The sequence below is a fragment of the Phyllostomus discolor genome, chromosome 14 (genome assembly GCF_004126475.2).
Source record: "Phyllostomus discolor isolate MPI-MPIP mPhyDis1 chromosome 14, mPhyDis1.pri.v3, whole genome shotgun sequence".
In the NCBI taxonomy this organism is placed as follows: Eukaryota; Metazoa; Chordata; class Mammalia; order Chiroptera; family Phyllostomidae; genus Phyllostomus; species Phyllostomus discolor.
The window spans coordinates 19,974,964-20,002,237 of record NC_040916.2 but is presented as its reverse complement, the minus strand read 5'-3'; the positions used below and the strand labels follow the sequence as shown (position 1 = coordinate 20,002,237).

The following is a 27,274-nucleotide window of genomic DNA, read 5'->3' as shown; positions in this document are numbered from 1 at the left end:
CCTTCCAGGTTAGGCAGGTTGGCAGGGGAGGGGCAAACGCAGCCCAGAGCACGGAGCTCTTCTTGGGAGGAAGCTCTACTCTGTAGCTTTGCTTCTTGTCTCCAGCTCTCGAAGTGTTCGTCCTGTTGGGTTTGATCACTGTCCTATGTCTTTAATCTGGGAAGTCTGCCTTCCATTTCTTTGGGAGACTGCGGGAGCCTCTTCTAATGACAGCCCAAAGTCCTACCGGGAGAGTGGCTGGAGGCTGGCGTGACGGACTCGGCCTGGTTATTTCAAGTTGTTCTCTTTCACATGCTTTTTATAGAGCTGCTTTTTCGGTTCTTGGGATTTTTCTTGCCTCAGAGCCTTCGCTCTTCTGTCCCAGAGCAAAAGCAAAAGAACGTGTTTGTTCATAAGGTGCTCAGAGCTGTCTAATCATGAGCGGCCTCAGTGACCTGTCATTTGATGCGACCTGTCGTGGAAATGAGAATGCTGAGGCCACCTGGGCTGGGCGAAGCAGGGCGAGAGAGCTGCAGCTTGCTCCGGGCTGGGCTTTCCGGGTCCAAGGCCACTCTGACAGATGCCCCAATTCCAAGGAGTGGCCTAGCCCTCCACAGGGCAGGACAGCGGGGAGGGATCGGGTGACCCAGGACAAAGCTGAGGTCTTCTCATCCCTCCGGATGTAGACTTAACATCCGCGAGGATGCTGCTGGACCGGCATTAGGGTGGAACCCTAGTCGGTGTTGAGACAACACCGGTAACCCACGTGAGTGGGTATGTGTGTGCATGCACAGGCACGGATGTCACGGGCAGACCAGGAGATAAAAGGGGCCAACACAGAAGCAAAAGCACCCCAGGCCGCTGTCTCAGAACCCCCGGGAAGAGCCGCAGGAGACAGGCGCCCTCCACAGCCCTGCACACCGGCCCTGCACATCTTCGCCAGCCGAGCATGAAGCCAATAAATAACTATCTCCAGCTGGAGAATGCTCATATTGCCTATTGTTGGCCATGGTCTTTTCCTCCTTCCCTCTTTGTTTTTATGCAGTAGGTGATCTTGATGAAAAAACAATAATAACAATAATCTGCTCCATTAGGACCAACCATTATGAGAATTATAGAACAAGCAACCGGAGAGGCAGCTGGCATAGTACATGCTAATGATCGCTAGACTTGAACTCTCTTTCTCTCTGAACGCAGTGGAGCGGTCAGAGCCCCTCGGTCCCATCTCCTCGGATGCCGGGCAGTTCAGCCCAGTGGGGAGGGGAGGAGGTCTCAGAGAGATCATCGCTGCGCGGGCAGCAGCTGGGGCTGAGCAAACGGGAACCGATAACCCAAGCGAGTCACCGAGGGCAGACCAGCTGCCAGGCACCTGTGGGGATTCCACAGCTTTGAATGAAAACAGTTGGGAATAGGACGGAAGAGAGACTCAAAATGTCAAGATTTCCCTGAATTTGGTCCATATTCATTAATGTCACGCTCTGAACCAGTGAAGATTTAAAAGGTCTGTTTCCTCCCCGAATGCAGACTGAGACCGACCCTGGACAGCTGTGCTGTTCAGGGACACCAGTTAGGGGACAGGTGGAAGGCCCTTCACGCAGGATCTGGGGCTTGGTCACCTTCGTGTCCCACACAGGGGGGCACAACTTGATCCTCACGGCTGCCGCGAGGTCTGGCGTTTCAGTGCTCGGAGGTCCCGCCGGGTCCCGTCTCACGGGGGTCTCCAAAGGCCCAGTCCCTCCGCTGAGAGAACTGACAACCACACACAGCCGATGGGTGGTTTTCTGAATATCTCCAACGCTACAAACCGCCGTGAATGCATTTCTCAGCTTCCCGGAGCAACCCCATTCCATGTGCTTAATTCCTCCCCCGAATTCCTACTTTATTTTGCTAGTCTATGCACACACTGCCTTGTTCTTATACGCATATATCATATAACAGGGAGATAATAATAACCACCGTTTGTAAAGCACTCACCATGTGCCAAACACAGCACAGAGTGAGTTACGATCATTATTTTATTTAATCCTACCAAAAATATAAGCAGTAGAAATTACTATTTCCATTTTTAAGTGAGGAAACAGAGGATCAGAGGGATTAAATAGCTTGTGCAAGTCTCAGGGGTAGTATGAGGCCAAACTCAAGACTCGACCACTGATCTTAATAATGTGTTCCGTGACCTTGTTCCGTGACCTTATTCCATGACCTTGTCGAGGAGAAAGGGGCCCACCGCTATAGTCTGGGCCCCCTATTCTGCAACTTCCCATAACCTCTAAACTAAGCCTGGAATGACCTTGCTCCTACACACTTAACGTCTGAGGTCATGCAAGTGAGGATTCCTAAATGTCTACACTCAGAAGTCTCCACTGCCTGCCACGGATGCCCCCAGTCTCCTTCAGTGAAGCTGATCCCTGGATGGCGCAGATGCACAATCGCAAGCAATCATTTAACTGTGCCCAGGGTGGCCGTACTCATCAGACCGTCGTTCTGACGCAGGCAGGGAAACCTACGGAGGTATCTGGTCCTGGGTAGCTGTTTTCTAAGTGAAAGCCGCTGTCTTCAGGGTCTACAGGCAACAGATGCCCAGCCGTGTCCTGGACAGCAGTCTGCCACCCATGCCCACGATTCGGGTCTGTCTGCTGTCTGCAGGGCCTTGTTCCGGGATCAGAGGTCTAAGAGGAGTGGCAGATGTTTTCCCACAATACAACAACACACGGAGAAGACAGACTGGGGAGAAAATCTTGAACTTGAACACTTTCCAGGGAAACTGGGGACTGCCTCGCAGCCAGGTCACTCACAGGACTGCTGGCCAGCAGGTTCGGAGGCCGTGCGAGAGACCCTGCAGGTCAAGCTTTGCATCAGGACCCACAGGTAATAATACTGGTCACACCCAATGCAAGTCACTCAAAGCTGGTCAGACACACAGGCGAGCAAGTGGCATTCTGCTGACAAACGTCCTCGCCCTTGTCATTGCTGTGACCGACAGCGCTGGACAACAGTGAGCATCCACAGCCACATCCCGAAACACTCCAGCTGTGACTCAGTCTTGGCATCGAGGTAAGAGACGTATCAGAGCTAAAAAGTTATAGAAAAAAAAAACCAACAGGAAGGACCAGCGGAGACGACATACATTCCCCGTCAGCACACCATCCACCCAAGTCCCGTCCGAACCCCTGCTCCTTGCCGGCAGATGTCTGGCATCAAAGGGGGCGGGGAGAGGGAAGATTGACAGTTACAGGAATCTCCTACTGGACCACGCACTCGGCGCTGTGGCTCTTACTTCCCCCTCTTAAAAAATTATTATAATTCAATTTTTCTCTGGAACTAATCAGCACAAAATCTGGAGAAGAGGCCTGGTCTGTGAGAGCAATCTCGGAGAGAGACGACGATGTTCTCATTAGGGTGGGCTCCCTTCCCTCCCACCCCCCGCCCCCTCAGCTCCAACCTCAGCAGCGCATTGTCTTCAGCTAATTACATTTTTGCTGGCAAGGTCGTCGTACAAGTCTCCGAATCCTTCCCATCCTTAATTTAAAACGAAAAACAAAAAACAAAAACCAACTCTGCCCTGCTCTGCCTCCTCCCGCCCTGGCAACCCCCCTACCCCCACCTCACATGCCATCAGCTGTTCTCTGCTTTTCGGGGATTTTTTCTCTTGTATGTTGCTTCAGATGAGGGGGTGCGGTGATGAGACAGAGTGGGGACCCTGTAGCCTATTTCGTCCCCGCGCTGAGCATGGCTCACCCTCTTCCTGGCCAGATACTAGTCACATAAGCCAGGGCCTTGGGCACAGCTCCAGTGCTCACCGGCGAGGGTGGCCTAGAATCTGAGTCTCAGCTCCGTCCTGACCCCCACGGAAAGTGACAAAGGCCCAACTGTGCTCTTGTTTTGATCCACTGATCAGGAGCCCGATGATGCAGAGGGAATCCATAGGTCAGCCTGATCCGGCCACAGACACCCACATGACACAAACAGTAGTCAGGGCCTCTGGCTTCCAAGGCAACCGATGAAGCAAACATCACCTGCCTGGCCAATGCCGAATTCTGTGCCCGGGGCGGGCATGTGTCCCTGCCCCACGAGGGCCCTTCCCGGCCAACCCGCAGCAGCGTGATGACTTAATTCAGACCACAGCGGCCAGGCTTTTGTTCTTCTACTTTTTAATAGCGGTGATTAATTTTTTCTACTCTTAACATTCAGTTCTGTTGTAAGGTGGTGGGGGGAGGATGGAAGGAAGACAGGGAAGGAAGGAGGGGGAGGAGGGAGAGCTGACAGAGGGGACTGGGGCTTGCCTCTGCCCACTCCTGAGCCTGTGCCCTCTCCTTCCCGGCATCTCCTGCCTCCCCCTCCCCCTCCCCAAGCCCCCCACTCCCTTTAGGTCCCAGCCTAACTCCTCTTCTTTCCTAAAGCCAACGGCGATTACTCTAGACCTCAGCCATGTCACTCTCTCCCAACTCTAAGAGCACGTGTGGACATTTCTTCATGACTCTTTAATCTGTAATCTGCCACTTCTGGTCTTGCAGGCAGAGACCATGCCTTAAAACCTCCCCGCAGCCGGCCCCAGCCTCAGCGCAGGGCCCCCGGGCCGGCCTCCCGGAGCAAGGCGCAGCTTGATTAATTGCAGGGAGGCACCCTCAGCTGGCTTGGCGAGGCTGACGAAGCACAAATAGCACGATGTTTGCACACTGTTCGTCAGTTCAGGCTCCAGGCTCCCATCTGGAAGCCCGTCGCTGCTCCTCTCAGCTGGCTCCTTGGCCACAGAGCCGTCCCGGGAAGGAGTCAGCTGGTGGTAGGGTGTCGGGCTCCTCGGCCACAAGGACGTTCGAACAGCAGGTCCGTGCGACAGAGCCACCACCCAGGAGATAGGAGCTGTGCTTTCAGAGGGCGTGATGGCTTCTCGTTGTAGCTTGTGGTTCTCTGTGCCATTAGCACGTGGCTAGGAGATGGCGGAGGCCTCACTTCCATTGACAGGATTTTTTTCTAGGGAAACGAACGGACCTGTACTTGGAGCTGACCCGTACTCTACAGCACAGACCTGAATGAATGGGGGTCTCATCCCCAGAGAGGTTGAAGGAATGTGTCATCACATCCCAGAACACCTAACGGCAGGGAGAACTGGACTCCGTGCTCCACAAGGAGAAGGATGTTAAAAAAAATTTCAGTCCCTTCTCCTAGAAACTAAAGCTTTATCTTTAGTTTTTTTAAAGATTTTATTTATTTATTTTTAGAGAGGGAAGGGAGGGAGAAAGAGAGAGAGAGAAACATCAATGGGCGGTTGCTGGGGGCTATGGCCTGCAACCCAGGCATGTACCCTGACTGGGAATCGAACCTGCAATCCTTTGGTTCACAGCCCGTGCTCAATCCACTGAGCTACACCAGCCAGGGCTTATTTTTAGTTTTTAATTTATGTATTTTATACATATATGGAGTGGGAAAAAGTAGGCTTACATTTTCATATGGAAAACAATACCATAACTAATAAATGACACTGCGAGAATGAAGTGTCTTGTGTACTCACAACCGTGAACCCATTTTGTCCCACACTGTATATTTACACTAATATTTCTGCTTCTGTAGATTGACCGCAGGTAGGAAGCTCTTCTTACGTCCACTCTGTCGCTGGGGAGACTACATTTGCCTGAGCAAAAGCACCAAGCATGGTTGGGGCCAACAGTTTTCAAGTTTTCTGTGCCACTGCACCAGTATGAACATGGGCCCCCCACTGGGAAGACCCCACCGGGCGGGTGCAGAGGGGCTGAAGCACTCCCACACCAGCCGTAACTCCATGTTTCCTCTCCCAGACACGCAGCCACACCGGAGCAAAGCTGAGTGGGAGGGACCGGGAGATAGGTTGTTTACAGCGCTGCCTCCACTCCGATGGAGAAAAAGAAGACCCGTCGCAAGTGCCAGCACTCCTCCTGCCATCGGCGCCCAACTCCCTCGCTGCACTTCACAACGGATGGGGACACGGCGCCGGGGCCACCAACTGCAGAGCCGTGAACGCAGCCACCAAGGACCAAGTTTTCTGGGCAGCCTTGCTTGGCCAGAGTCAGGGTCAGGGGCTGCCCAGTCCCCACGTCCTAGCAGGGGGCTTCTCCACGGTGTCACACCAGGCGGTACCACCTCAGTCCTTATGCCGTGCCCTGGAACACTAGAAGCTGAAGGTCTTGCTCAGAAAAATCTTTGAGGGTGATTTGCTCAATGTGAATTTAAAAAGAACTTAAGTAGATATACAGAGACGGCTCTGAGACCTGGACAGCTCTGGTGAGCATGGCAGTCTTCCCTAAGGTCCCTCTTCTGTGGCTATGTGACGGGAAGAGGAGGGGTGAGGGTTCAGTGGAGAGAAAGGAGCCACAGGGAGCAGACGGGAGAGCCGGACAGAACATTAGGCCAGAGGTCGTGCAGGGCAGAGGCAAGGACACTGACTCATCAGCCGGGTCCGCGTCCCAGCAGTGCCACTTACCAGCCAGGTGGCCCTTTGACCTCTGCGGGTCTCAGCTTCCTATTGGACAGCCTTGCTCAGCCTTCCTCCCAGAACCGCCCATTCAGTCTGAGTGCTTTCCGGCCTCCACGCACACGCCAGGCCCCCGAAGGACACCGAGATACCCGGGCCCTCGAGGCAGGGAGCTTACACGAGGGGAGGCAGCCTCATGCACAGATGGGGACAATGGCCGGACTGTGCACCAGGGACTTGACAGCACCCCTCAGCCCAGCCTCTCCACGCGCCCTGCGGGAGGTCCGTCATGGGGTGGACTTCGGAGTCGTGAGCCATTAGAAATGACCTCACTCGGAGGAGACAAGAGACATTTTAAGTCGATGGTCCAGCATTAGTGACCTCACAGAAGTGTTCAGTAACCAGAAAGGCCCTGGAAAGATGGCGGAGCATGGTCCCCACAGCCAGGACAGAGTGGGGAGCAAGGAGCGGTGGGAGGTGAGGGTCAGCTCATGAAGGGTCAGCATCTGGGGATTACTACACATGGGAGTAGTAATCTGGGGATTCAGAGCAGAGGGACTCTACACACGGTTTTTTACCAGGAAGATGATGTTTTCCTCGGGCAGCCTGGTGGCAGGGAGAGGGAAGTTTTAAGGGGAACAAGAGAGGCAGGGGGGGCAGGTAGAAAACCCTCCAGCAGTCTGGTATTAGAGGTCGGGGTCCTGTATCTGTGGTGACCGTGGGGACGGGAAGAAAAGAAGGATCCCAGAGACATCTGGAAAATCAAATGAGCAGAGCTGGATGCTCAATGGAATGGGGAGGGAGAGGAGGACAGGGTGTCCAGGCTGAGGACGGTGGTGGCCCTGGCACCAAGGGAGGCAGAGAGGTCGGGGTGGAGAGGGAGGCTGGAGGGACCGAGGAGGCATCTGCCTTGGCCCGTGTCGTCCGGAATGCACGGGGGACACCCCGACCGGGAGATCTGTAAGTCAGAAGCTTGAGGGAGCGAAGCCATCGCTGGGGATTGAGAGAGTTGTAAGAACCAAGTGGAACAAAACATAATGCAAACAAATGATACTCGTTTCGCAAACACCAACTGGGGATGTTTCGTGTGCGAAGCGCTGGGCTGGAAGCTGTAAGAAATACACAGATGAATCAGACCCAGACCAGAGCCTGTCACTTGGGAGCCCAGAGACCAGGAGGGAAGAAAAGACTCATCACAAGACACTGACACACTGGACGGAAATAGACACCAGCACGAGAGAGCCTCAGAGAAGTCCTCCCTGCCGGCCCGCACCGGAACCAAGGAGGAGGCGCGGTCTCTGGTAGAAGGATTGGGGAAGGGGCACAGTGGAGATGTCTGAGGTAGGACCTGAAAGGTAGGTGGGACCCAAACACGTGCATATGGAGGGACAGGGAGGGCACAAGAGCACAGGGCCAAGACTACGGCAGGGACAAGGACAGTGACCTGAGGATGCAGAAAGTGGGATCCTGGGCAGTGAGAGTGATAGGAAGGTTTAAATAGTAAGTGCATGATGTGTGTGGGTGATTTTCAGGTGAAGTGACTCTTTCTCCCTTGGACTGTTCTTCTCCACCACCCTGGTGATGGGGATGTCGTGAGCTGGAGAAGGCCGGCCGCACGGAGCACAGACGCTGGGGGACGCTTCTGGATGCAGAAACAGCCCTGGGAATGCAGTCGCCATGTCACGCAGGGACAGGTGCACAGCCCACTTCCCACTGGAACTTCTTTCATTGGGGGAAACCGGCGAAAACGCACATCAGACCCACGCCTGATCGGAGAGGCGAAGGGATTCGGAGGGGCATGCCAGAGCGCAAAGCGGGCAAGACCAAGGCAGCTAAGTGTCTGTGCCTCCAAGGGGGGCTCGAATTCCTGATGGAAACACGGCCCTGGCTTGTCCCTGTCCCCAGGAGGAGGCTGCCCTAGGACCCACGGGGTGCACCCGAGGGGAAGTCTAGGAGGTGCCCTGTGAGACCCCACGTTGCTATTTGGGAAGCCAGGGTCCAGGAGTTTTCCTTCCCAAGCGGACTTCTCCTGCTCAGATGGAGCCGCTATCCTGGGCACGGGGCACGCGGGGCAAGCACGCCAGTCAGGTGACCCTCAGCCAGGGTCACTGTGCCTCCGGCCTCCCCAGAGCCATCTCAGGTGGGGCAGGAAACGTCCTCTCCCGAGGACCCACAGTCCTCCATTGGCAATTCCACAGCGCTCCGTGGGACAGCTCCTCTCCCAAACCCCAAGCTGGAGGCTGCAGGCCCTTCCCGGGAACCTGCTCCCTCCCGTGGCCCAGGGACCACTCGGCCCTGAGGCCAATGCCAGGAGGTTCCCGGAGGACTTCTGGTCAGCCAAGGCCCAGGGCTCGTCTAGGGAGATGGCTGTGGGGAGCAGAGCGGCTGAGCACCAGGGCCGGGGTCATCAGCACAGCAAACCCCAGGTGCCTGCAGAGAGGCCCCCGGGCCCCTTTCAGGGGAGCAGCACAGTGGGAGGTGCCGCTCCCTCCCAGGGCAGAACTGTCAACCCGGCCTACCCGCACGCAAGCCCACCCCGACCCACAGGTCAGCTCACGTTCATAAACGGGAGGGAAAAGGGGATGGCTGGTGTCCCCTGAGTCTTCACGTTCACACTCCTAGACTGTGGGAGCTGCAGGCAGCCTGCAAGGTCATCTGGCCAGAGGTCACCGAGGCCGGGTTCCCATGGCCCACCCACGTGTGCCTGGTCGATGGCCGGTGAAAGTGGGGGACATTGTCGCTTTATTATTTATTTTGTAAACTATCATTTTGCTGGACCTACATGGAAATAACAAACTAGAGCCCATGCCTTTGCTGACATTTTTCATCCCAGCTACAGCTAAAATAAGTTCAACCAGAAAAAGGCAGTCCATTTATATAAAAATATTCAGAAAGTAGGAATACAGATTGCATATATAAATGGCGAAGAAGGGCTAAGGTTTGGGGAACAGCCCTTCACAGATGAACAAACAGAGGCTCGGGAAGGTGAAGGAACTTGCCCGAAGTTTCACAGACTTGTGAGGGGCAAGGACCCCAGCGAAAGCCTCCTGACTTCCAGCTCAATGGTCTTATCCAACACTAGGCCACCCGTCTCCTCTCCTCGGCTTCAGTCCCTGCCTGCAGAGAGGAGAGAGACTCGGACCCCCTGATTCCAGCTGGAGTCTCAGCCTGCCTCCCTGCTGCGGAGGCTGTGAGCAGAGCTATGGCTGGGACGTGTGGGTGCTGTCCCACCCCAGCCCCAGGCGGAGTCCACGGAAGGTGGCCACGTCCTGGAGGGCCCGGGGCCACATGCGGAGGCCACGTGCTCCCATCCGCACAGCACCGGCACGGTGGGGCTGGGGATGCGCACAGCCCACCGGCAGCCAGCCCGGGGCCAGTGCCTTGGGTGCACACACACCGTGACACTTAGGGAGCAGAAGAGGGAACCTTACCATCCCAGGGCATGCCGAGCCCTTCTGGGTTTGCTCTGTGTGGCGGCTTACGTCATTTTGTAACAGCGGGTCTACGGCCTATAAATGCCGGATTCTGACCTGTTCATGCATACATCCAAGATGCTTCTGTGTCTGAGTCCCAAAGCTCTTCATGTTCTCGCTCAGACAAGAGACAGGTAGGGAGGAAACAAAAGGCTGAGCGCTTCAATAAACAGCTGGTGTCAGGGGTCCCTTAGGGACCCCATCCGGCCCTGTCTTCTCTCTGGGACTCACCGTGAGCTCACCTTAAACAAACTTCGGGACTGGGGACCAGGGCCCAGAGGGTCCCAGACAACCGCCCGGTGAAGCGCCCGCTGCAGCCAGCCCCAGTCCGACACATCAATGCACCGAGCGTCTGATGCATCCCAACTTAGAAGGCTCTTGACTCATCTCTGTTGCTATTCATGGATGTCAGCAGCGGCGGCACAGGGAGCAGGAGAATCACAAGCAGTAGGGCAGCTCCGAGAAGCCTCTGACCTCCCCACAGGCACCAGGGAGACCGCTAAGCAACCTTGTGGAGGGTGAGAGGCCAGATCCTTAATAAACTTTAGCAGAAACTTGAGAGGGTCACCACTGAGTTTAAGAGGCAAGATCTTAACATTCTTTGTCCACCCTCAGCCTCGTCAGCAAGGCTGCGAGCCACCAGGAACTCTTCACGTCCTCCGCATCAGTCCACGCAAACCAGCTTGGATGTGGCGTGTCTGGACACAGAACTCTGTTCCCGTGTATGTGAGTGCGCCACCTCCATTAGGGTATTTTGCTTTAAGGGGCTATTAGAACATGGCCAGATTTTTTTCATAAAAGCCTACTGCGTTGTCCCTGGCCCGGTGGCTTGGCTGGCTGGAGCGTGGTCCAGTACACCAGAAGGGTGCGGGTTTGGTCCAACGAGAGGCTACCAATCGATGTCTCCCTCTCTCTCTCCCCTCCCCACCGCCCTCCAAAATCAATAAACATATTCTTGAGTGATGATTTAAAAAAAAAGTACACGGTGTTTGTCGTAACCGAAACCAAGCAGGAGCCATCAGCGGCACAGGGAAGAAAAAGCAGCATATTTGCTCATTGGTATCCTGTTTATATTTATACTTTTCTTGTCAAGTCTAAGCAGATTTTCGTTTTCATCAACTTTTGTCTTCACTAAACCCTTTAGTGCCTCCCAGGAGAGGCTAGTGTGTTTGCATGTCCCCTGAATCGGTGACAGCCACGCGCCTTGAACTGGTAGCAAGAACCGTCTCAGCCGACGCCTGCCTCCAGGGACAGTCACAGGCCATCCGGGGGAGTCCGGTGCAAACCAGCAAACTGCCCTTCACATTGCAAGTACCACCCTATCGCTTCTACCGAGTTACTAGATTTCAGTCTCTGTTAGGGCTCTGTAGGCGAAATGAGGAGAAAGTACTAGATCAAGGTCAGCAAACTATGACCTTGAGGCCAAACATGGCCTACTGCCTGCTTGTATAAATAAAGTTTTATTGGAACATGGCCATACCCGTTCACTTCCGTATTACTGCATGGGGCTGCTTTGGCACTGCCATGGCAAGGGTGGGTGGTTGCACCAGAGCGCATGGGGCCTACAGAGCTAAAACTGTTTCCCATGTAGCCCTTCATGGAGCCCTGGCCTACTTACCTGCCATTATCCACGCCAGCTTCCCTCCATGGGCATATAGAGCTGGCTACCAAATCTAGCCTGTCTCCAAGCAGAGCCCATGGGTGTGACGGGGGTGTGATATTTAATGACAAACTCCAGGTCTATGAGAGAATCCCGAAGCTTCTGATAGGGGCAGACAGCGAGGGGAGACAGCAAGACCTGGAGAAAACGTACTGATACCATTAGGAATAAGGATCGGAGCTTTTCCACCCACCATTCCGAGCCTTCTTTTCCCTGTTGTGAACGCAATAACAATCTTTGCGTGCGTGGATACCTGCGCAGAAAAGGAATTCCCATAATGACATCATTTGGTTTGCTGAAAAAATAAATTGGCGAAGTTCTTCCAGGGAAGCTTGGAGCCGGGCCTATCATCCCAAACCATCACACAGCTGCTAGGAAACCCTATAAACAATGAAACAGGAGCGGTTTAACAACGAATGCCCTGGATGTACGTGACCGCATCCCAGCTTTGTACGGGGCTCGCTCTGTTGCTCTGATGTCCCTAACTGCCTTGGTCTTCTCCCTGGGCACAACGCCTCCAGGGCTCCTCCAAGGGGTTGCTATGCTCCTCTTCTCTGAAGAGGATTATGAAGCTGCTTTGCTGCGTCCCTCAGGCAGTGGCCCCCTGGGTAACACACGGCACACAGGATCGTTACACGGAGCTTGCACGGCACCCCGGAGTTTACTTAGTTGATACTGACTGGGCACTTCCCATGGGTCAGGCACTGCAGGAAGTCCTTAATAAAAATCATCTCATCCGCTCGTCAAAACGGCCTATGAAGTAGAATCTGTAATTCTCATTCTACAGATAAGGAGAGTGAGTTTCAAGAGATAAAGCAATTATGTTGAAGGTCTCTAGAAAATCTAGTAAGCAGCAGAACCAGGATTTCAACTGGTCCTTCTGCTAGCACAGCCCTTGGTAAAACTACCTCACCGACGTTCAAGGCCACAGGCTGTTGGCCTCATTGGCGTCTCAGTGCCCTTTGCTCAGAGCCACCCGGGGTTTTTTGCTTATTTGTTTGTCTGTGTTTCAGTGCTTGATCTTTCTGCCCAGTCTAGCTCCTCAAATTCTGTAGTGGCTCAAGACTCCACCACGACAACATCTTGCCCGAATCTCTTTGTGCCTTCCCAGTCTTCACCGAGCGAAGGGCTCTCCTGCACCAGCTCAGGGAAGCAAAGTGACTCCATAGCCTGGAAAACGGGAGCAACCAGCTGCCCCCGGCACCGCCTGGCCACAGAGTCCCCCGCAGACCGAAGGCTGGAGTCCGACACACTCGCCTTGAATCTTGGCTCCCCCTGGGTGTCCCCGGGTCTGTGATCTGCTTGCTCTGAGGCCCAGAGTCTCACATCTGAACAACGGGGAAATGTGTATCTAATTTCACAGGGCTGATATGGATGCTGATGGACAGTACACGTGAAAATAATCGTGCACACGTCCTGGCACACAGCGAGTGCTGCGATAGTGTCTTTACTGTGCCCATCGCCAGTTCTCAATATTGATGTGCACCCACAGAGGCGATGGCTCCTGCTGTCAAAAGAATCTCCTGGGATTTTTGGAACTAAGTTCTCCAGAGTATATTGTTGGCTTTTCTACCAATGGAGTTAAATGGCTGAACAGAATATTACATCAAGTTGTTAAAAGGCGTTAGTATCCTTGTGGAAATTTGGCCTCTTGGCTATTTTCCTTGCTGTGTGGACGAATGGGGTACCGTAAGGCCTCCGTGAGCCTCAGGAAAGAGAGGAACGGAATTGCAATGAGGCTATAAAAATGGAAAAGAATGGGGAAGACAGTGCGTTCTACCTGGCTCTCAACTCTGCCAAAGGCCATCCTCAAATGTTGTGTTAAGAACATGATTGAACTTTCCTTGAAAGCAGAATCTTGTATTAATTTTCTATCTCCTTAGTAGCTGAAAAAAAAGCACCTGAAGCCTGACAGATATTGTTACATGAAAGAATCAATAACTAAATAAATAAATGAGCCAATGAATCTTTTAAATCAATAACAGCTCAATAACGCTTTCAAAATGCTATTTTAATTTCTACGAATGTACTCCAGAAGTGTGAAAGTATGAGTATGAAGAAGCCGAAGTTCATTGTTACATGACTTTCACAATTTTAGAGTTGGAAGTCCCCAACTGCCCTCTTCCCTTCCCTGCCAATAACACCATGGCCAGCTGTGAGGTGGCGTGGCGCTGGCCAAGGTTAGCAGGTGGGTTTAGCCAAGCTGAACAGATCTGAGCTTTTGGGGTGAGCTGCCTGGCGCAGCTACAGAAGGAAAGATCTGTGTCCCACCGTGGCGGTGGGTCCTAGTGCCCACGGAGTTAGCAGTTCTGAAGTAACAGGGGGGAGAAGTGTCAGACGAGTCTCAGAGGACGGAAGTGGACAAAACAACACACGCGGGTTAAGAGGACAACACACACGAGGCTCTGACTATGAACCGGGACGCGAGCTGGCTGCTTCCCACGGAGCCTTGACTCTGCCAGCTGCCTCAGAGCAAAGCCTGGCCCTGCGACCTGGTGGTCGCTTAACTGTAGGTGAGTTTTCTAGCTTGTCTGGCCCTCCGTCTCCCCGTCTGTAAACCCTGCCTCGTGGCGTGGTGATGGAGATGAGAAGTAAGCTGATACATGCTGGAAACACTTAGTGTCTGGCACATGGTGAGTACTAAATAAGATGATGGGGAGGAGGATGGTGACGAGGAGGATCTGATTTGATCCCCCCAGCTCTCTGCAAGGGAGACTGCACTATGCCCGTGGTGTCTCACAAGTCAGCCGGGCAGTCGCGGCGTGCCAGTCTCTGCTCCAGGAAGGGGCTCTGAGCGGTGCCTGGGACAGAACTGGTCACTTTCTGTGCCTGGTCCTGAGGATAGAAGCCAATGTCCTCATCACTACAGCCAACAGGAGGTTGGGGTTACATCCACCTGTGGGATCACTTGATAGGAAAAGCTCCAAGCAAACGGGAGGTACGGCAACTAGGGAGAGCCCTCCGCTTCTCCCCCGAATTGGTGCGGTGGGGGGAGGGACAAATGAAGGGCATCTGGCAGCATGGGAGCAAAGCTGGAAACCGTGTCAAACTGCCAGAAGTCAGGAGGGGTCATGATAAGGTGGCTTGATGAGCAGATGGGAAGTACAAACACAGAAAAACAATAAAATGGGGGGACATTTAGAGTCAAGAAGACAAAGACGGTAATTCACAGAGGGAGGAGCCGCAGAGACGGGTCGGCCAAGCTCACGCCCACACCAACAACGTAACGTGGGGCCTGCACAACTGGCCGTTCCAGACTTCGTGAAATTCTGCTGTTTGTTCTTGTTTGTTTGTTCGTTTGTTTCCTTAGAGGACTCCCGTCTCCCTTCCCTCCACATGAACGTCTATCATCAAAGTCCATTACGGAGAAGGCCTGTGTGGGTCTCCATTCCTTAAAACTGAAAAGTGTAACCAATGCATCCATTTCACAGGTGAGGTGATGAAGCTTCCAAAAGGGTCGGCCAATTACCTAAAGCCGTGACGCCAGGGAGTGAAGCCCACGTCCCAACTCTAAACTCGGCGTTGCTTCCCATTACACCCAGCCCCCACTCCGCAGGAACACAGGAGGGCGGCAAGAAAGATGCACCAACTGAGCAACTGAACAGCTGACGGACGCCCATGTACCTGCAAACCGTGGAGCCAGGTGAGGAGGTGTGCAAGCCAAGCCCTCCCTTGGCACTTGGAATAGCCTCCAAAGGCTATTAGCCTCCGGTTGTTTGCGCATCAGTCTCTCAGAGCCAAGACCCTAGAGCGAAGAGGTTTTGTTTTCAGGGATCTTGTGGATTATTTCAGGAACTGCTGCCCCTTTCCTAACGGAAGGCAAGGTACACAGGGATGGCTCTGGTGGGCGGGCAGCATGCCGGTCCATCAGTCCAGCCCCGTGACAGCCGCCTGAATTGCTAGAAAAGTTCCTTGCACTGAATCAGGACCTGTCCTTCTGTACCTTCCGACTTATCACTCTGGTTCTGCCCTCCATGGTGACGCAGGACACCTTTAACACCTCCGTTTGACTCTGAGAGGTCAGAAAGATCGGCCCCAGTAAACTGGAGCTTCCTCAGTCCGAGCTACACAGACACTCTCAACTGGCCATAAAGATGTACAAGGGACGCTGATTAATACTTGCAACAGATTTCCTGAAGGAAGAGCTGTCGACAGAACAGGCATCTCGCCCTCTCTCCTATGCCCACGGGCACTGAGTATGACGGACCTGACGGTCTCGGTCTCGGCGGCCCCAGTGATGACCACGCCCGGGGCTGCTCCTCTCTGCCCTGCCAGTGGCTGAGCTTCAGGAGGGACGCGAAGACGGCTCTGAGCGAAGCGGCCCGGGGTGCTCCGGCAGGCGGACCAAACTCCATCGGCTCGGGGAGGGGGGGGGGCTTCCACACAAAGCTGTCTACAGCCATGGGAACAGGTGCTGGTGGCTCCCGTAGGTGCTCTGTGGCCTTTGTACTTGACTCTGCCCCACCTGGAGCTACCTCCCCAGCGTGTCCACCCTGTTTCTGCACGCTGGGGCTCTACAACAGCACCCGTGGTCTCTTTCGTCCCCGAATCTCGTTCTATTTTTTCTCCCCAAAGCAAACTCTGTCTCTTGGACTCACCTGGGGTGCCCCAAAACAAGGAGCCTGGAGACACCCGAGGAGCCGGTGGTCAAGACACAGAAGCCTGCAGACGCCGGCCAGCGGGCTTCACGCAGCGGGAGCTAGATGTCCTAGGCGGCGCCCACGCCTGACTGGCGGGCTTCGTCACATCCTCGGGGGGCAGACCGACACTCAAAGATGACCTTTTCCCTGCCATTGTGAATTGTGCCTGAGAAGGCTGAACTACAGAAGATACTACCTACCCGTCAGAATTATCGCTACAAAATATATATCAAACCGAAGTATTTTTGAAAGGCTCTTTGCTGTGAAAAATGCACTCAACCAACCTGGATGCATAGGGGAAGTCTATTAACACTGTCACCTTTAATTACAAAGATGAAATATATCTATATCTATATATAGATATATATATACAGATCTATATCTATATATATACATAAAATCATTAAAATTCTGCCCTGGCTGGTGTGGCTCAGTGAATTGAGCACTGGACTATGAAGCAGAGGGTCACGGGTTCGATTCCCAGTCAGGGCGCATGCCTGGGTTGCAGGCCAGGTCCCCAGTGGGGGCCACATGAAAGGCAATCACACATCGACATTTCTCTCCCTCTCTTTCTCCCTCCCTTCTCCTCTCTCTAAAAATAAATAAATAAAAACTTTAAAAAATCATTAAAATTCTATTAGGCATCACTAAATTTGTAACACAACTTTACGAAGAACAATGTAGATCGTATGATGAATTAGCCTAAGTAAAATAGGACATGTGTATCCACACAGAGTCTGAACAGCTGACATAAAGCCATGTTAAAACTCGATCTTCAGCTACTGGCGTAGCTCAGTGGATTGAGCGCAGGCTGCGAACCAAAGTGTGGCAGGTTCGATTCCCAGTCAGGGTACATGCCTGGGTTGCAGGCCATGACCCCCAGCAACCGCACATTGATGTTTCTCTCCCTCTCTCCCTCTCCCCCCCCGCTCTCTCCCCCTCACTTCCCTCTCTAAAAATAAATAAAATCTTAAAAAAAACTCAATCTTCTCAGGAATAAACAATTTGCTGATTATTGAAGAATTCCTGGACTTCTGGTTTAAACTCAGATACCAATTTTCATTTGATGATCTTGCTTTCACTTGTTCAAGAGTTTGCCAAAGCCTATGCTTGTGTACTTTTCCAGTTTTAAATGCCAATTATCTTGCAACATTTGAAGTGAATCTGTTTGGCCAAGTTTGAGTCACAGAGCAGTTTGTTAAAATACACTGTTTGACCTGAAGAGCAATGATACAAGATTTCGGGAGGAAAATCCAATTATTTTATGCCAGGAAGAAAGGGTACCCTTTCCGAACAAAATTATTCAGAAATTTTAGGATGCAATTGAAAAATAAGACAAGCATAAGGTTTTTCAAAGTTTTAAATTACTAAGTTCCCAGCTGAGGGATTGGTTTTGTACAAGCCCACGATTTGCTGATGATATATTTGTCCTGGGCACCGTGGGAGAAATGACTTACTGATTTTCACTCACACAACGCCACAAGGACACCAAAAAGAGGTTCTTCTTTGTTTCTCATTCTCTCGTTACTTATAGTTTGTGTTTAAAACAGAAGGGGGTAAATGCAAAATACAAAAATAAACAGCGGCCCGTGCATGGAGGCGAGATGCATGAGAAAGGTGTACATACAAAACGAGAGAAATGTAAACTTGAAGGTTTTCACAGAATCATCCATTTCCTCTGTGTGTAATGGAAATACTTAGGATTATCAGTTAAGCTCTTAAATATACATTTTCTTAACAAGAGAGCAAAGGTTGGGTATATTCATGTTTTGATAATCACCGTAACGTTTCTCTTGGTCGAATTACGCTAATTGGGTCCAAACTAAAACCATATCAATAGTGATCATTACAGTTGATGAGAAACAGCCCTGCTGCTGTTCCCTCACAGCTACAGTAAGACTCGTAGGTTTGACAGTGAGGTTTCATAGGCGTGCGTCCCACCGCCCAGCCCTGCTATTAGTCAAGGGGCTGTGCTACCTTCTTACACTAAATGCTGTCATTCTGGGTGCCTCAAGCAATTGCCTAGTTCACATCTGCAGGAGGTGACATGAGGGATGTCAGATGAAGTCTGCCCATCTCCGAGTCTCTCCAGAAGAAGCCACAGAGACTCCAAGAACCACATCTTCAAACACGACACCCTCAAGACCTGGTTTCTAAGCTGAGGGCAGATACACAACTTCAGGCTCTGAAATGGCCCCCACACCGGACTCTGAAGGCCGGGGGAGGCAGCATGGGAGGGAGTGTGGTGCGCGATGGGAGTGGAGGAAGGTGAGATGGCGAGCTGGGCCTCGGGGGACTCCGCTGGCCGCACCGTCTTTGCGGAGGAGGGGAGGGCGTGCTTCCCATCTCCATTCACTCGGGGGTCCCTATTTTCCAACAGAAGTCAGAGGAACTGCTGGATTTTTCATGCAGCTGAGGGCTTATTCACATCCAAGAGGCCAAGCCGGAGACCAGCGCGAGACTTGTCCACTCTCGTCCTTTGCCTGTGCCGTGGCAGCCTCCACCTCCCCCAGCCCCACTGGAAATAACTCCGTGTCGATAGAGCTGGAGGAATGGTATCTCCCACTTTATCTGAGAACCAGAATGTCACTAGGTGGCCTGCCCTGGGTGACCGGCAGCACATGCAGCAAAGATCTGAGGCGCAGGAGTGAGGCTGGCTGTTGCTCTTTCCGTTCAAGTGGCCACTGCCCACTAATCCTTGCCCGGGGGGTGGTCTCCGAACAAGAGCAGCGTTTGCAGTGTAGGCTTCTCATGTGAGTTGTCATATTTTAAGGGCACGACCTACTTCCTCACAGGCTCTGGCATCCTTGCCCAGCGTATATCTGTCTTCACTGCCACTCGCCCCTGCAAATGGGTGTGAGTGTGTGCACACAAGCACACACAGACACTCAGACACACACCTACTTCTCTGGAGAACTTACTGGAATACCTCAATGCGAGCACAGGCAGTGAGTCCTTCCTACACTGAAGATAAGATGCAGCAACCGGGACAAGCTTTAGACGGTCTGGCCAGGACCCTCGCACTACTCCCCCGGCCCCCACTGGACCCACCTTCTGACACGCTGCCTGCCTTAACCTCTGGTATTGAGGGTCTTTCTTTCGGACAAAAATCACACCCAGCAGCAGTTATTGGGACCCTCCATACACTTTTCTTCCCCCACTGGAAACACACATTTGGCGTGACGAAGACTGACTCTCTAATGTGGTCTTGGACTCAAAGCAACCAAACAAGACGAACACCACCCCTGACCTTCCCACGGGGACGGGAGGGTCTGGACGGCTGGTGGGACATCCACCACGGTGCCCCTCTTTCCGATCAGGTGACAGTGGGCCTCCACACCTGTTGCCACTGTCAATGTCAGGGCTGATTCGGCTGATCGGCCTGATCTCAGCACGGCCTGGAAACGACGGACTACACGGGACATGGCCTTCCCCGACACGGGAACCGCCGGGTCTCTGGCTGCGAGGCGCAAGGACGGCAACTCCCACGTCATAAATCTCAACCAATCTGTAAACGTGGGGCACTCGACTCATTTGTCTGTTTGCCTTCCAGCATATCTGGACATCGAGATTTACCACTCGTTACTCAAAGGCTCTTTCCTCTGCTCCCGTAGTTCGAATCCAGTAGGTCGTATGTATGCAGGTAATCTACCAGGCCAGGCATTCACAGGGGCATGGGTTGAGGAAGAAACGGAGGGATTGCATTCGTTGATTTTACCAGAGGTTGTCATGGGGAAATTTTCTAGGCCAAGTATTGGGATCGTGGAGATTTTTGTATGTCTAATCTGTGCTCAGTTTCTTCCAATTTGATACACACAACTAAACAGCATGTAGGGACGGAACCCGAGTAATAGATGCATTGAAATTCAGGCCCAGGTCTAGGCTGGTTCCCAGCCGAGCTTCCTAACAGTGGAATAGCCCGTTCCCTCCACACACGTGGCCCACGGCTCATCAGTCAACAAGCCCCAACCCGCTCTCGGGCTACCCGAGGAGCAGGAGATGTATCGGCTTTGCCAGCGTAATACTAATACACAAAATGCCAAGTGAAGCAGGTATTTTCTGTGTCCCCTGGGAAATTCATTCATCTATTCCACCAATACTCATTAGGCATTAAGTACGTGAGCGCACTGTTCTAAGAGCTAAGGAGGCATCCGTGAACAACCACTGCCCAACCAAACCCTGCCTGCCACTGTGTGTCCTTGCTAGTGAGAGTCTAAAACACCAGGATTTAATGATTTTTAAACCAATGGTAGGAATAACCTTCTGATTAGAATCTTCCAATCATTGTAAACATGCCTGAATGGGGCAGGGGGCACTGATGGTGAAGTGTCTGAGCTGGGCCGGAGGGAGGGACCAGGGTCCATGGACACGACCTTCACGCCAGAGGAGAGGAAGGCGGGAAGCGGACTCTGCCCCTGGCACGGGGGGAGCGAAGAGGACGTGGCGGCAGCGAGCAGCTCGGCTGCTCGGTCACCTGGCAAACATGTACAGAGCAACCATTCTCGGATATCCTGACACACCAGTTGAATAATGACCTTCTACGACAGTCCACTGCCCCGCCCAACGCCGCGGATGGTTTGTGAAAGTCACTCCTTGTCCAGGCATGCCCCTAGAGAGGAGAGTTGGGTGACGGTGCTGCAGGGGTAACTGTGACTCTTACTGACAGCACAGCCGGAGGCATTTCCCCTAAACGGGGCATTTGCTCGTAAACGCCATCAATGCTCATCATTATGGCACCGGGTCTTGCGGAGCTATGTGCATGGCTACAAGATGCTCAATGTCAAGGTAACATAGAGGCCAAGGCCGTGCCGCCCTTACCATGACCGATATGTGCAGGATCCTCAGCTCCTCCTCCGCCGACTCGTGCTGGGGCTCCTCGGTCGGGTCCTGTCCGGGAAGGCTCGGGGCGCCGTCCTGGTGGTGGATGTGGAAGAGCAGAGTGCCGTTCTCCAGCCACTGCTGCCTCCAGCGCACCAGAGGGATGTCCTCTGTGTTCCCCGAGATCTCTGGGGGACAGACACCAAAGGCAGAGGTCAGAACTCCCACGGCACCAGCCCAAGTCACCTTATTCACCTTCCTCCTGGACACTGGTCCCCACCAGCCAGGGTCCCCGGAAGACAACACAGGGTTCCGACGAGGGTCAGGTCGGACTTCGTGCTGCCCCAAACCTCCAAGAAGGGAAGAGACCCTGAGAAGAAAGGAACCATTCCCCATAGGTCTTTGCACCATCATCATGCAAGCCAGCCTCCCACCCATTGAGAAAAATACCAGGTAAAAAAAATTTCAGGTTCTTCCCCACATTTCTAACGATCCGTAAGCATCCTCTACCCTGCGCAGTTTGAATACCCTGATACGCAGGCCCCTTCCCGGGTAAATACAAGGTTGTTTTCCTCCTGTAAATCTGAGAGTGTGAGTTCCCTAGCAATTACTCCCAGACACCGGCGAATCTACCGGGGAGAGCGCGGGTAATTACTAGGCAGAGAACAGGCACTTACAGACCCATCCTGGGAGTTTACTGCCGAGCAACGGGGCTGACAGATTATTTCTAAAACCACAATCATTTTCTGCATAGTCCACTGGAGATGTCTGATCCTCGCTGTGGCAGGTAAAATAATGTTTTAATTCCCTCTAATTTTTCTCCTCACTCTCGCAGAGCAGAGCTGAGCTGGTGTGCGTGGAGAGGGTAGTGAGGAACCGGGCCCTTCCCACAGACACGAGCGCCTACCTGCCCTCGGTGCGTTAGACAGAGGCACTGGGCGATCCCCAACAAGTCAGTCGCAACATCGCAATCACGCACTGCACACCAAGGGCGCTAGGCAACCCCCCCACCCACCCGCCGCCGCAGAAAAACACTGTCACTCACAGTCCTCTCACTAACACTGTGTCACGGCCCTCTCGCTAACAGTCCTGCGCAACGCTGTGTCAAAGCTTTGAGACATTCCACCGGAGACGGACCTGGTTAGCCCAGCCTCTCTGGAACTTCACCGGGGCCCCAAACCATGTTTTCCTCAACAGCTACTACCACCGAGCGAACCAACATTCTGCTGAACACACTTGGGCGAGCTTTGCCTGATACAACGTCATTTTTGTAAGGCACGGCCTCTCCCAAAATGTATCAGCTCAGACCAGAAAAAAAAATAATAATTCCATAGGCATAAAGAAGATTTAATAAGACACATTTAGAAGAGTATTCTCATCAAGTCCCACCACCACAAAGAGGAAAGCAATTTTAAATATTTATGGAGTGTATACGTGCTTTTCATTATTGGTACGAGGGCACAAAGGATGTGCCGCTTGATTTATTTCCTTATATGTTTATTCACTTATTTACCAGACACCCACTGGGCGCGTATCATGCATCGGACCCTGTTCTAGGAGCTGAGATGCTGATCTCCAGAAGACCCTCAACACGTTCTCTGGGGTGGCCCACTGTGGATGGACGCGGTAAGTGCCACGCTGCACGCGTGACTAAGCTTTGTGGGAACACGGGAGGAGGGGAGAGGGGAGCGGGAGGAAGGAGGGGAGAAAGCGGCCTTCCCAGAGGAAGGGGACACTGGCACTGGGCATGGAAGGGCGGGTGACTCCCTTTTAGCAGGAAGATCAGTGGGGAGAGGCCGTTCAGACACTGAGAAGAGAACAAGGAAGAGGAGGAAAAGGAGGAGGAGGAGGAATGTCGGTTGATTGTCTCAGGGTAGGTCAGTGACAAGAATCAGTGGGAGTCACAGGTCACGAGCCTGTGCCTAAAGGACCCTGGTAGGACCACCTGTCTCACATGACAGCCCAGGGCGAGGAGTCAACCAGGGGGTGTGAGGGAGGACCGGCAGGCCACAAAGATTTAACCTGTCTCCCTAATCACTGAGAGGACTCAGTCATCTCAGTGGGCATTGGTTGCTCTGGGAAGTGACTGTCACAAACATCCAGGAAAGTGCCGCAGGCAGAGGACGTGGCGATGGAAAGTTCCCTGCACTCGTGCCCTGGTTTTCCACAGGCACAGTTTCATGTGTGCGGTGAGGCAGTGACACAGGCCTCCCGGTTCACCTTTCTCCTACGGACGCTTTCTGAATTTCCAGGTGCAGAGAGGCCCTGGGTGTGCCTCCGAGGGCGCCTGCGTGGGCCAGGAGCAGCCACGCCACACATGACCTCCGTGGCACGCTCGTCCTTCTGACCACTCATCGAGCCTTCACATCGAAGCATCGGCACGATTCCTCCCAAGAAACACGCCCTCCTCCCCTAAGTCTCTCTCCTGCCATTGCCATAGAAACCAAACTCCATCTCCTTAGCACTGCAGACCTAAAAGTCACCAGCAGAGCCAGTTCCCAACGGAGCACCTAGTGGCATAATTGAATCGCCCAGCGCGACGCAGTCCGGCCTCCCATCCACACCTGGGACTCATCCCACACACGTGGGTGCCTCTTCAGCCCTTTCGGGGCCCAGCTAGGGGAAATCTAGACTCTCAGAGCTCCAAAGCACTTCACACACCAGCTTTTTATTTCCCAGGACATCTGCATCAAGTAGGTCAGGTTCATTACCTCCGTTTTAACTGTGGCAACGAAGACAAATAAATGCCCAGACCAAGGTCACCCGGCCTGACACAGAACAGGGACTAGGACAGTTGAACTTCCGTTAGCCCCGGCCACCCCAACACACACGCTGCAGGCCTGAGCTCCGCACGTGCACAGAGAGAGGGCACACTCGAGGAGAAAGTCCACGTGGTCTTCCAGGAGTTTTTGTGCTATGGAATTTTTTTTTTTTTTTTTTGCACAGGGAGTTAGCATTCCATGACTTCATATAAAATGGAGATGTAATTCACATACCCCAAACTTCACCCTCTCGATGCATACAATTTACTGGGGGAGGGAGTGTATTCACAAAGCTTTGCAACCATCATCACCGACTCCAAAACATTTCCCTCAGCCAAAAAGAAAGCCTGTCCTCACTGGCCGTCCAAGACATTTTCGGGGGAGGAGGGCATTCCGCTCTGGGTTCCACGAGAGATGGCACCAAGGGAAGAGAGGGTGCAGCGAGGAGAGCGACGAAAGGCCCCCACCGGGAGAGGGGCGGACAGCACGGCTGCTGGCCTTGGCACCAGGCCGGCCCTCTGAACCTCTTTTTAGGTTTTCGTGCCCATTCCTATGGACGGGGACATGCTGATTCTTCCCAGACTAGACTCTCATAGAGGGCAAAGGTGAAAGGCAAGAGGACACCGCGTCCGCCAGTGAGGGCGTGGTCATGTTTTAGATTCAAGGTAGTCACGGAATGATGGCCTCTTCCTTGGCATTTCCCCGCTCTCCCGGCAGGGCCGCCACAGAAAGGCCGAAATGCTAAACTGGGAACTTATAACCAGGAGCTTTCTTCTCTCACTCTCTACCTGGCCCAGGTCAAGCCACGGAAAACCACACAGGGAACAATCAAAGTCAGCCAATGTCATTGCCAACGGGCTGAGATAAAGCCTGAAACGTCAAAGCAATCGATCACACAGCCTGGATGTCAGCAGAAAACCTCAGGAGGAGGAAATGCTCAGCAATTGCTTTGCCTATGCCAGGCTGCCCCCAGACGCCCCAGGAGCAAATGGGGGGGTGGGGATTGATACAACGGTTCCTCCAGTCCAAGGCCTCCTGGGCACCGCGGACAAGGCTCAAGCAGAGCCTTTGCTACAATGAGTGAAACAAGTGCCAACAGGAGCTGACGCAGTCCCCTCAAGCCATCACCACACTGGGGGCCGAACTCTCCAGAAGGTTTAGGCTGCCCTGACTTTCGGCAAGTCCATGACCCCCTTCCAAGACCCTCACATCCCTCGGGACCTCCCAAATTCTGAACCTGCCCGGAAGACACAGAAACAAGGGTGCCATTCATCCTCGAATACAGCCAATATTTTTGGAGCGTACCCAGTGGGTCACTGTCAGCCAGTTGTGTGACGTGGCCCTTCCTCCCAAGGAGCTTTTGGTCTAGTAAGAAACCAGAAGACACGGCCACGAGTACGTCCCCTAAACAGTCACAGCGATGCTGAGTGAGAGGGCAGAGAGTGGCCGAGCACAAACCCAGGGGAGGGGATAAACTGGGAGGACACGCCGGGCGGCGGTTCCAGAGGAAGAGGATGGAGTGGACGCACCAAGGAGCGGCAGGGTGACGCGTGCGTGCAGGCCCGAGGGGGGTCTGGTTACGCCGCAGGGTGGGGGACGTGAAGAGGCGTAGTGCAGGATGCGGCTACACACGCAGACTGCTGGCAGCCGTGAAAGCACACGGCCACCCTTCCACCCCGCGCCACCTCAGCCGCCACTGAGTTCTCCTGCGTGGTGTCCGTTAAGTTCGGAAATTCAGAAATGTGACGGTGATGAAGCCCACTGTCCCAAACCAAGAATAACAAATGGGTCTTCTCCACCAGGGGCTCCCATCAAGGGGACCGAAGGCAGGTAACCAAAAGTAGGCAATGATGATCAAATTACCCCCTTTTCTGCAATTCGTTTTGACTTTCCTGTCCCCCAACTCTAACCTCAGAGTCTGAAAGACGCTGATGGTGGGTCTGCTTTCCTACGTGGCTTCATTAGGGGCTTCCGGCTGCAACGATTAGTGGTGGCATTAACTTCCAACACGCCGGTAAGGAAATAACCTGCTCGAGTCAGGGGTTAATAACAGGAGAGGATCACTAATTATCCTGCAAATCTTTACCCTGGTATCAAACGTGACCCCCGTCTTTCCTGTCTGCAACAGCAGCCTCTGCAGACCCCAAGTTGTTCCATAAACATAATGACAGCAGCCCATTAGCGTCCTGGCCATCTGTGGAGAAGGATGCCGGGCAGATAAAAAAAAAAAAAAAGCAGACAAAGGAGAAGGAGGCAGAGAGAAAGAACAAAGTCAAAAGCAGTGAGGGGAGGAGACTGGCCAGAGAAACAACGTGCTCTGGGCTGAGCTGGCGGGGCCTCCGCCTCTCTCACCTGAGGGCCCGTCCGCTGCGGAGTGCTGAAGCGATCCCATCCTACCTGCCGCCCTGAGCAGGAGCCCCAGCGAGCAAGGTGCCCTGCCAGGCCTGGCTCCGCCAGCACAGATGCCAAGGACATGATGGCCTGCCTGTAGTCTGTGCCTACACAGGCCTGGCTGAGGAACAACATAGGAGACAGCAGAGCCGGGAAATTCTTCCGGGAAGGTGCTCAGCGTGCAGCTGGGGAAGGGACTCTGGTCGTGGTTGCTCTGTTCAGCTCTGTGCCTGCTGCCTCGTATCATCTCATTCTGGCTCCTCTGCCCCCCAAACAGGCTTGAGCAATGGACGCAGACTTGTGTCAGCAAAGGCTTTACAGCAAAATGCCTTCCGATTTTTCTACAACCTCTCACACACGCAGTGGTCCATGGGAGTTCCTTTGACGAGTAACTAGAACTTCCCTGACTTGCAGAGGTTTGGAATAGAAATTTCCACTTGTGACCAGGAGAAGGGCAATGTAATTCCTGTTTCCCCTGCTCAGTGACATTTGCGCTCCATGGTAAAAACCAAAGAGCCTAGAGCGTGGATGAACCAGTGATGAGAAAGAAATGGCAGGCTAACGGGAACGTGGGATGGGAAGCTGGGAGGGTGAGGCTCTGGGACCGCTCTGGTCCCAGTTTTCTGATCTTCAAATGATTGGACTAGACGGTCTCTCAGGACCTCTCTCCCCAGCTCTGACCATGGTATTCAATGGCACTCGGCTCTAGTTAGACCCCCAAATCGGGAGCAGGCTGAGTATATTTCTGCCAACCGGATGAAAACTCTCTGTGAAAGGCATTCTAACAAACCTTTCCTCTTGGCGGCTGGAATGCTTCCAGCTCAGCCCAGCCTATCAGCCTCAGAGGAAGGACCGGCTGTACTGAAACTCCTGACAGTGACCTACGGACATTCCATCCATGCTCATGTAAGAAAGAATCATCCATGTGTAGATGCCTCCAAATGATTTCCAATGAATTATTTACCTGAAACCCATTATGTTTATGTAACGGTGGTCTAGGTTAGAAAAAAAGACAACCTCCACTTGATTTCTCTCTGAAGCCCTGCCAATATTCCTTTATGAGGCGATACTCTGAAAATCAGAAATGTTACCATCCTTAATGCTGC

At 53.2% G+C, this 27,274-nt stretch overlaps 1 protein-coding gene across 2 annotated transcripts in view; it reads right to left on the bottom strand.

Moving 5' to 3' along the window:
- Nucleotides 1-27,274, bottom strand: part of ASTN1 (astrotactin 1) — a 272,757-nt gene that overhangs the window by 152,150 nt on the left and 93,333 nt on the right. For both annotated transcript variants that reach the window (XM_028530660.2, XM_028530661.2), the window contains exon 2: nt 21,016-21,203. In XM_028530660.2, the coding sequence (XP_028386461.1) occupies nt 21,016-21,203 (188 nt within the window). The remainder of the gene's footprint in view (nt 1-21,015; nt 21,204-27,274) is intronic.